This window comes from Pristiophorus japonicus, chromosome 10 (genome assembly GCF_044704955.1).
Source record: "Pristiophorus japonicus isolate sPriJap1 chromosome 10, sPriJap1.hap1, whole genome shotgun sequence".
Taxonomy (NCBI): domain Eukaryota; kingdom Metazoa; phylum Chordata; class Chondrichthyes; family Pristiophoridae; genus Pristiophorus; species Pristiophorus japonicus.
In genome coordinates this window covers 93,739,954-93,750,061 of record NC_091986.1, presented here as the reverse complement: position 1 = coordinate 93,750,061, position 10,108 = coordinate 93,739,954, and the positions used below count along the sequence as shown (strand labels likewise).

At 42.9% G+C, this 10,108-nt stretch overlaps 1 protein-coding gene across 2 annotated transcripts in view; it reads right to left on the bottom strand.

Annotated features, from left to right (window-relative positions):
- Positions 1–1,238: 1,238 nt before the first annotated feature.
- The window catches only part of tmem123 (transmembrane protein 123), a 74,875-nt gene continuing 66,005 nt past the window's right edge, over positions 1,239–10,108 (bottom strand). For both annotated transcript variants that reach the window (XM_070891457.1, XM_070891458.1), the window contains one exon: positions 1,239–2,327. In XM_070891457.1, coding sequence (XP_070747558.1) covers positions 2,303–2,327 — 25 coding nt within the window. In that variant the 3' untranslated portion in view covers positions 1,239–2,302. The remainder of the gene's footprint in view (positions 2,328–10,108) is intronic.

The window sequence follows — 10,108 nt, the reverse complement described above, 5'->3', positions numbered from 1 at the left end:
CAGGAAGATATCAACTGGTCAAATGGAATTTAATTTTGAGAAGTGTGAGGTTATGCATTTGGGGAGGGCTAACAAGGAAAGGGAATACACATTAAATGGTAGGATACTGAAGTGTAGAGGAACAAAGGGACCATGGAGTGCCTGTCCACAGATTCCTGAGTAGCAGGCCAGGTAGATAAGGTGGTTAAGGCATAAGGAATGCTTGCATTTATTAGCTGAGGTATACAATATAAGAGTTGGGGGGGGGGGGGGGGGTTATGCTTGGAACTGTATAAAACACTGGTTAGGCCACAGCTGGAGTACTGCGTGCAGTTCTGGTAATCACATTACAGGAAGGACGTGGAGGGTACAGAGGAGATTTACGAGTGGGGAATCTAAGCTATGAGGACAGATTAGATAGCCTCCTCTGTTCCAATGAAAACACATTCGGCCTGAGGGGAGACCTCGTTGAGGTGTATAAAATTGAGGGGGCCTAGAAAGAGCTGATTTCTCCTGGCAGAGGGGGCATAAACTTAAGGTAATTTGTAGAAGGTTTAGAGGGGATTTGAGGGGAAATTTCTTGTCGGAATCTGGAACTGACTGCCTGAAAGGGTGGTAGAGACAGAAACCCTCACCACATTTAAAATGTAGTTGGATGTGCACCTGAAGTGCTGTAATCTGCAGGGTTACAGACCTAGAGCTGAAAAGTGGGATTAGGCGCGAGAGCCTCTTGTTGGCCAGCATAGACACAATCGGCCGAAATGGCCGCCTTCCGTGCTTTAAACTTCTTTGATACTTGCCTCATTTGAATGGGCTCTTTGTTAATCAAAATCATGCAAAGGAACACGGTTAGCAAAGGGTTGCTATTGAACTATAAGGGAATTCACAGAACTGTTCTTGGAACCAATTCCAGCTAAGTGGCAAGATGGCAGCCATGGAAAAGACTCCAGCATAGTCTGTACATCATTGCAAATTATAAAGGGCAATGTGGTTGAAATAGTGTTGTGTCTGTAGTGCCACAACGGAGGGTTCAAGCTTACAGCTTCAGAATCACAGGTGCAGGATCAGCAATTTTTTTTCAATATCCTGTGACAGTTGTCAGAGTGCTATCACTGAACAATACTTCAGATTTGCTTTCTGATCACAAAGGAATTCTCCATTAAATGAAATATATGTTGATTGATTATGAAAATACTATCTGCTTTAGCAGCAGCTGTACAAGAAGTATTTAAACAAGTTTAATCATATGAAACACAGAACAAGGTTTGTAATGTTTATTATCTTGAAATTACAAAATGCATAACATTACCTATCATAAATCCACCCCATGTTGTGGAATATCCCTTTTCCTTAACTAAATAAGCTGAACTCAAAATTGCCAGAATCAGGTCATTATAAACAAATTAATAAAGTGAACCAAGTTTTAACATGTCCTGTACAGATTCTATAAAATGCAACTGAGCAACTTCAGCAGGACAATAAACCGTGACGACATCTGGCATCTAAACTACAGGTATTGTAATTTTTAACTATGTACTTAAGTTCAACAAAGAGGATGCTTTGCAGGTTAGATAGTTTTAAATAAAAGCATTTATTTTGAAATGGGTTAAGGCCCAATTGAACTGCCATGCAAGTGATCAGTACAGAATTAAAAAAATTGTAACTAACTATTTAAAATTACATTTTAAGCAATAAAACTCAGTAAAATATAGCTGGCAACCTAGAAATTACTATAGGTGCCTCTTGCAACCAAACATTTAATATAGTTTAGATATTAAATTGCCTTTTTCTGCACATCAAATTATGATGTTGACATTCTGATTGATAGCAGTAGGGTTGAACATTTGAGACTTTGGCCTTGGATGATCAAGTTTGAAAAGTTTGGATTTCTAATGATCTAAATCTCAACTTTCGACTTCTCAAGCAATTAAGAAAATCTAAAGTTTGTAAGAGAAAATTTGGCTTTGTACCATTTACATTGTATCTAAAGCTAACTTTGAATGATAATCTCTGGATTCCTGACAATTTCTGTACTCAGTGCTTTATTACCCATGACTTCAGTCATCCAACCCTGACTCCTAGTCACTAGCTAGTTAAGCTCAAAAGGCACATTCAGATGGAAAAAATTATACTGGATACGTTAAAATGTAAAGCATTAATCCAACCCAACAACAGTGCTTTTAGGTAGAAAGATTTCTAGAAAAAGACTATTTTAAGAGGTAAAAATCTGGAGATAGATTTACTAAAAAATGCAAATGTTGCAATTGCAGATTCTAATTCATGGAAAAAGCACTGTCAAGGAGTCGTCGTCTTTTAACGATGTTTAGATTATTGCCTCAGTTTCTTCACTAGAATGCAAAAAAAAATAAAGTTAGTGCTTTTGTAATAAAGTCAATTCTATTTGCGATTAAACTTAAAACAATTTAAAACTCTACAGTTTTCTGGAAATGTTTAGATCCACATTAAGGGACAAGTGGCAGTGAACTCTACCCTTAACTCACTGACGTCTGCTGCTATGTCAGGGGAGTTTGCAGATGTTGACTATACCCACTTGTATTTTGGCAGGCTTATGAAAATGATAAGAGTACTGACAGGAACCACCATTTGATATATTTTCGGTCATTAATGGAGTGCAACAGCTCAGAGTGGGAAACCTGAGAGTTTGCTAAGTGGGGGGCAGGAGATGCTGCTTTGCTGTGTTTTTCTTAATTTTTCCGCAGAGCGGCAGCGTACCTGAGCGGGAGCAGACCAAGGCCCGAGAGTGGGGATAAAAGCCACAACAGACCTGCAACTTCAAGGAATCTAATACGGCCAGTGTGATCTTCTGGACTAGTTTCCTGGTTGGGTTGGAGAGGAATTTTCCCAGATTTTTCCCCCAATTGGCCTGGATTTTACATCTTTTTTTGCCTCTCCCAGGAGATCGTGCAGCTCCGCGTGGGGAGAACTGCAGTGTAACATCACAGGTAAGGCAGGCAAGTGATTGTGGGCTAAGTTTTTCTTTTAAATTAACATAGCATATAACTAAATTATAAAAACGAGCCTTTATTTGTTTAACTAATTTAATAAACTATATAGGATAAATACTTTTACACTAAACTAATTAATTAAATCAAATAATGGGAAAACAGGAGATGTGTTGCTGCTGCAATAAGTGAGAGGTTTTGGTCCAGGGTGACTACATCTGCGGTAAGTGTCTACGGCTCAATGAACTTCGGCTTTGAGTTGAGGAGCTGGAGTCCGAGCTGCAGACATTGCGAGACATCAGGGAGGAAGTTACCTGGACCTCTTGCTCCAGGAGGCAGCCACACCTTCTCAATTAAATACTTTAGAATTGACACATGGGCAGGGACAGGAGGGTGTGACTGCGAGTGAGACAGGTATGGGGATCCAGGAGGTAGTATTGCAGGAGCTTCAGCCCCAGTAGATTTGAGGTTCTTCCAACCCTTGTGGACAAGTGTGCAGACTGCGGGGTGGACGAGCAGACTGACAAGGCACTGTGGTGCAGAAAGCCATTCAAGTGGGGGGAGTAAAGAGGAAGATGGTTGAAGTAGGGGACAGTATAGTTAGGGGGATAGATAGGGTTCTCTGCAGCCGAGAGCATGGGTCCCGAAGGCTGTGTTGCTTATCCCGTGCCAGGGTAACAGTAAAGGCTGGAAAAGAACTTGGAATGGAAGGGGGAGGATCCAGTTGACATGGTACACATAGCCCTATCTGTGTCATTGGTACCAAAGAAAGAGGTTCTGCTGAGAGTTTGAGCAGCTAGGGACTAAATTTAAAAGCAGAACCAAAGCTAATAATCTCTGCATTATTAACTGAGTCACAAGCAAATTGGCATAGGGTCAAGAGAATCGGGGAGATGAATGTGTGGCTCAGAGGTTGGTGTGGGAGAAGTGGGTTTCGAATAGTGGGGCACTGGCACCAATATTCGGGAAAGAGAGCTGTTCCACGGGGACAGATGACACCTGAACTCTGCTGGGACCAGAGTTCTAGCGAATCGAATAACGAGTTTAAAGCCCTGTTTACCTCCCTAAATAAGGGAGAGGAAGAGGATCCCAGTAGAGAGAAATGAAAAGGAAGCAATGCAGAAAAGTGATTATGGTAAGCAGATTATGTCAAGAAGGGACAGAGCATACAAACAAGAGTGCACTAACAAATAGGGTCCAAGAAAGAAAAAATAGCTAAAACAAATAGGGCTATAGTACAAAATAAGATAAGTCTAAAAGCACTATCTGAATGCACAAAGCATCCGTAATAAACACAATTAACAACACAAATAAATGTAAACAGATACGATATAGTTGCAATTACGGAGACATGGTTGGGAACTGAATATCCAAGGATATTCGATATTTAGGAAGGACAGGCAAAAAGGAAAAGTGGGTGGTGTGACGTTGTTTGTAAAGGATGAAATCAGAGCAATAGTGAGAGGATATTGGCTCAGAAAATCAAGATGTAGAATCAGTCTGGGTGCAGCTAAGGGGCAGAAAACATTGGTGGGAGTGGTCTATAGGCCTCCAAACAGTAGTGGTAATGTAGGGGATGGCATCAAACAGGAAATTAGAGATGCATGTAACAAGGGTACAATAGTAATCGTAGGTGACTTTAATCTACATATAGACTGCCCAAACCAAATTAGTAATAATGCTGTGGAAGATGAATTCCTGAAGTGTGTATGAGATTTTTTTTTTAGACCAGTACCTTGAGGAGCCTACTAGGGAACAGGCTATCCTCATTGCACAATACCCAATCTAGAGAAGGTTAATTAACAGTCTTGTTGTGCGGGGTCCTTTAGGGAAGAGTGACCATAACATGATTGAATTCTTTAAAGATGGAAAGTGAAGTAGTCCAATCTAAAACTAGGGTCCTAAACCTAAACAAAGGAAACTACGATGGTATGAGGAATTAATTGGCTATGATAGATTGGGAAGATTCATTAAAAGGCATGACTGTGGATAGGCAATGGCTAACATTTAAGGAACGAATGCATGAATTGCAACAGTTATACATTCCTTTCTGGCGCAAAAACACAATGAAAAGTGGCCCAACCATGGCTAACAAAAGAAATTAAGGAAAGTATTAAAATACAAAGTTGCCAGAAAAAGTAGCAAGCCTGTGGATTGGGAACAGTTCAGAATTTAGCAAAAAGGATCAAGAGGGGAAAAAGAGAGTATGAGTAAACTTGCAAGGAACATAAAAACACACTGCAAAAGTTTCTACAAGTACTTAAAAAGAAAAATTAGTGAAGACAAATGTAGGTCCTTTACAGTCAGAAACGGGAGAATTTATAATGGGGAACAGGGAAATGGCAGAATTATTAAATAAATACGTCGGTTCTGTCTTCACGGCAGAGGACACAAAACATTCCAGAAATGCTGGGGAACCAAGGGTTGAGTGAGCACAAGGAATTAAAGGAAATGATTATTAAGAAGAAAATAGTGCTGGAGAAACTAATGGGACTGAAAGCCGATAAATCCCCAGGGCCTGATAATCTGCATCCCAAAGTACTAAAAGAGGTAGCCATGGAAATAGTGGATGCATTGGTTGTCATCTTCCAGGGAGCAGTGTGCGATGGCCCGGCCTGGAAATCGGCGCGGTCCCAGCCTGCAAGACATCAGCAGGCTGGGGCCATTGGAGGAAGCAGTGTGCGGGGGCATACCACTGCAGGGAGCAGCGCGTGCTGCTGCAGGAGGGCGACGGCTGCGAAGTCAGGTCGCTGAATGCAGTGCGGGCAGGCACAGCAGGAGGGGTGAAGGAGCGACAAGAGTTTGTAGAAGGAAGTGACCGGGACTCAGGCGAGGTGAGAGTCTGGGGGCCCAGAAGAGGAGAGGGCCCCGGGGCAACACAAGCCAGCCCACACTACTATGTGCGCGTGCACTAGGTCCGTGCAGCAGAGCTGGTCTCCAGTTGTCTTGGGTAATCCTTGCCACTGGACCAAGACCTAGCTCCGTCAACCCCATGTGGTGGCTGGTGTGCAACAGCCACCACACGTTAATAAAAATCCACACAGGCATTTTCCACCCTCCAAGATGTAGTTCAGGATCTAGGATATTAGGTCCTACATTGAAACACCTGTCAACTCTTCCCTTTTTGGCGTGGAAGCAAGTCATTCTTGCTTTGAGGGACGACCTATAATGATCTTCCAAAATTCTAAAGATTATGGAATAGTTCCTGGAGATTGGAGGGTGGCAAATGTAACCCCAGTATTTAAAAAAAGAGGCAGAGAATACAGGGAGCGAAATACTGGTTAGCCCAACATCAGTAGTAGGGAAAATGCTAGAGTCTATTATAAACGGCAAACTTGGAAAATATCAACGGGATTAGACAAAGTCAACATGGATTTATGAAAGGAAAATAATGTTTGACAAATCTACTGGAGTTTTTTGAGGATGTAACTGAGAATAGATTAGGAAGAACCAGTGGATGTAGCGTGTTTGGATTTCCAGAAGGCCTTTGATAAAGTCCCACATAAGAGGTTAGTGTGCAAAATTAAAGCATATAGGATTGGGAGTAATATACTGGCATGGATTGAAAATTGGTTAACTGACAGGAAACAAAGTAGGAATAAACGGGGTGGCGGGCAGTGACTAGTGGGGTACCACAGGGGTCAGCACTTGGAGCCCATATAAATAAATGATTTGGATGAGAACACCAAATATCCGGAAATACTAGGGGACCGAGGGTCTAGCGAGAAGGGGGAACTGAAGCAAATCCTTATTAGTCAGGAAATTGTGTTAGGGAAATTGATGGGACTGAAGGCTGATAAATCCCCAGAGCCTGATAATCTGCATCCCAGAGTACTTAAGGAAGTGGCCCTAGAAATAGTGGATGCATTGGTAGTCATTTTCCAACATGCTATAGACTCTGGATCAGTTCCTATGGATTGGAGGGTAGCTAATGTAACCCCACTTTTTAAAAAAAGGAGGGAGAGAAGATAGGGAATTATAGACTGATTAGCCGGACATCGGTCGTGTGGAAAATATTGGAATCAATTATTAAATATGTAATAGCAGCGCATTTGGGTATGGTTGAGGAGGATGACTCATCAGGGGGGGGGAGCAGCAGCAAGTTCATGGCACCGTGGGTGGCTCTGCTGCACAGGAGGGCAGGAAAAAGAGTAGCAGAGCTATAGGGATAGGGGATCCGATTGCAAGGGGAATAGATAGGCGTTTCTGCGGCCGCAACCAAGACTCCAGGATGGTATGTGGCCTCCCTGGTGCAAGGGTCAAGGATGTCTCTAAGCAGGTGCAGAACATTCTGAAAAGGGTGGGTGAACAGCCAGTTGTTGTGGTGCATATAGGTACAAACGATATAGGTAAAAAAACGGGATGAATTTAGGGAGCTGGGAGCTAAGTTTAAAAAGTAGGACCTCAAAAATAGTAATCTCAGGATTGCTACCAGTGCCACGTGCTAGTCAGAGTAGGAATCGCAGGATAGCTCAGATGAATATGGGGCTTGAGGAGTGGTGCAAGAGAGAGGGATTCAAGTTCCTGGGACACTGGAACCGGTTCTGGGGGAGGTGGGACCAGTACAAACCAGACGGTCTGCAGCTGGGCAGGACCAGAACCAATGTCCTCGGGGGTTTGCTAGTGCTGTTGGGGAGGAGTTAAACTAACATGGCAGGGGGATGGGAACTTATGCAGGGAGACAGAGGAAATAAAATGGAGGCAGAAGCAAAAGATAGAAAGGAGAATAGTAAAAGTGGAGGGCAGAAAAACCCAAGGCAAAAAACAAAGGGCCACATTACAGAAAAATTCTAAAGGGGCAAAGTGTGTTAAAAAGACAAGCCTGAAGGCTCTGTGCCTTAATGCGAGGAGTATTTGGAATAAGGTGGACGGATTAACTGCGCAGACAGAAGTTAACGGATATGATGTAATTGGCATCACGGAGACATGGCTCCAGGGTGACCAAGGCTGGGAACTCAACATCCAGAGGTATTCAACATTTAGGAAGGATAGGCAGAGAGGAAAAGGAGGCGGGGTGGCGTTGCTGGTTAAAGAGGAAATTAATGCAATAGTAAGAAGGGACATTAGCCTGGATGATGTGGAATCGGTATGGGTGGAGCTGCGGAATTCCAAAGGGCAGAAAACGTTAGTGGGAGTTGTGTACAGACCACCAAACAGTAGTAGAGAGGTTGGGGACAGCATCAAACAAGAAATAAGGGATGCGTGCAATAAAGGTACAGCAGTTATCATGGACGACTTTAATCTACATATTGATTGGGCTAACCAAATTGGTAGCAATGCGGTGGAGGAGGATTTCCTAGAGTGTATTAGGGATAGTTTTCTAGACCAACATGTCGAGGAACCAACTAGTGAGCTGGCCATCCTAGACTGGGTGATGTGTAATGAAAAGGGACTAATTAGCAATCTTGTGCGAGGCCCCTTGGGGAAAAGTGACCATAATATGGTAGAATTCTTTATTAAGATGGAGAGTGACACATTAATTTGGAAACTAGGGTCTTGAACTTAAGGAAAGGTAACTTCGACGGTATGAGGCGTGAATTGGCTAGAATAGACTGGCAAAGGATACTTAAAGAGCTGATGGTGGATAAGCAATGGTAAATATTTGAAGATCACATGACTGAACTTCAGCAATTGTACATCCCTGTCTGGAGTAAAAATAAAACGGGGAAGGTGGCTCAACTGTGGCTAACAAGGCAAATTAAGGATAGTGTTAAATCCAAGGAAGAGGCTTATAAATTGGCCAGAAAAAGCAGCAAACCTGAGGACTAGGAGAAATTTAGAATTCAACAGAGGAGGACTAAGGGTTTAATTATGAGGGGGAAAATAGAGTACGAGAGGAAGCTTGCAGGGAATATAAAAACTGACTGCAAAAGCTTCTATAAATGTGTGAAGAGAAAAAGATTAGTGAAGACAAACGTAGGTCCCTTGCAATCGGATTCAGGTGAATTTATAATGGGGAACAAAGAAATGGCAGACCAATTGAACAAATACTTCAGTTCTGTCTTCACGAAAGAAGACACAAATAAGCTTCCGAATGTACTAGGGGACAGTGGGTCTAGTAAGAAGGAGGAACTGAGGGATATCCTTATTAGGCAGGAAATTGTGTTAGGGAAATTGATGGGATTGAAGGCCGATAAATCCCCGGGGCCTGATAGTCTGCATCCCAGAGTACTTAAGAAAGTGGCCCTAGAAATAGTGGATGCATTGGTGATCATTTTCCAACAGTCTATCGACTCTGGATCAGTTCCTATGGACTGGAGGGTAGCTAATGTAACACCACTTTTAAAAAAAAAAAAGGAGGGAGAGCGAAAACAGATAATTATAGACCGGTTTAGCCTGGCATCACTAGTGGGGAAAATGTTGGAATCAATTATTAAAGATGAAATAGCAGCGCATTTGGAAAGCAGTGACAGGATCGGACCAAGTCAGCATGGATTTATGAAAGGGAAATCATGCTTGACGAATCTTCTGGAATTTTTTGAGGATGTAACTAGCAGAGTGGACAAGGGAGAACCAGTGGATGTGGTGTATTTGGACTTTCAAAAGGCTTTTGACAAGGTCCCGCACAAGAGATTGATGTGCAAAATCAAAGCGCATGGTATTGGGGGTAATGTACGGATGTGGATAGAGAACTGGTTGGCAGACAGGAAGCAGAGAGTCGGGATAAACGGGTCCTTTTCAGAATGGCAGGCAGTGACTAGTGGAGTGCCGCAGGGCTCAGTGCTGGGACCCCAGCTCTTTACAATATACATTAACGATTTAGATGAAGGAATTGAGTGTAATATCTCCAAGTTTGCAGATGACACTAAACTGGATGGCGGTGTGAGCTGTGAGGAGGACGCTAATAGGCTGCAGGGTGACTTGGACAGGTTAGGTGAGTGGGAAAATGCATGGCAGGTGCAGTATAATGTGGATAAATGTGAGGTTATCCACTTTGGTGGCAAAAACAGGAAGGCAGAATATTATCTGAATGATGACAGATTAGGAAAAGGGGAGGTGTAACGAGACCTGGGTGTCATGGTTCATCTGTCACTGAAAGTGGGCATGCAGGTACAACAGGCGGTGAAGAAGGCAAATGGTATGTTGGCCTTCATAGCTAGGGGCTTTGCGTATAGGAGCAGGGAGGTCTTACTGCAGTTGTACACGGCCTTAGTGAGGCCTCACCT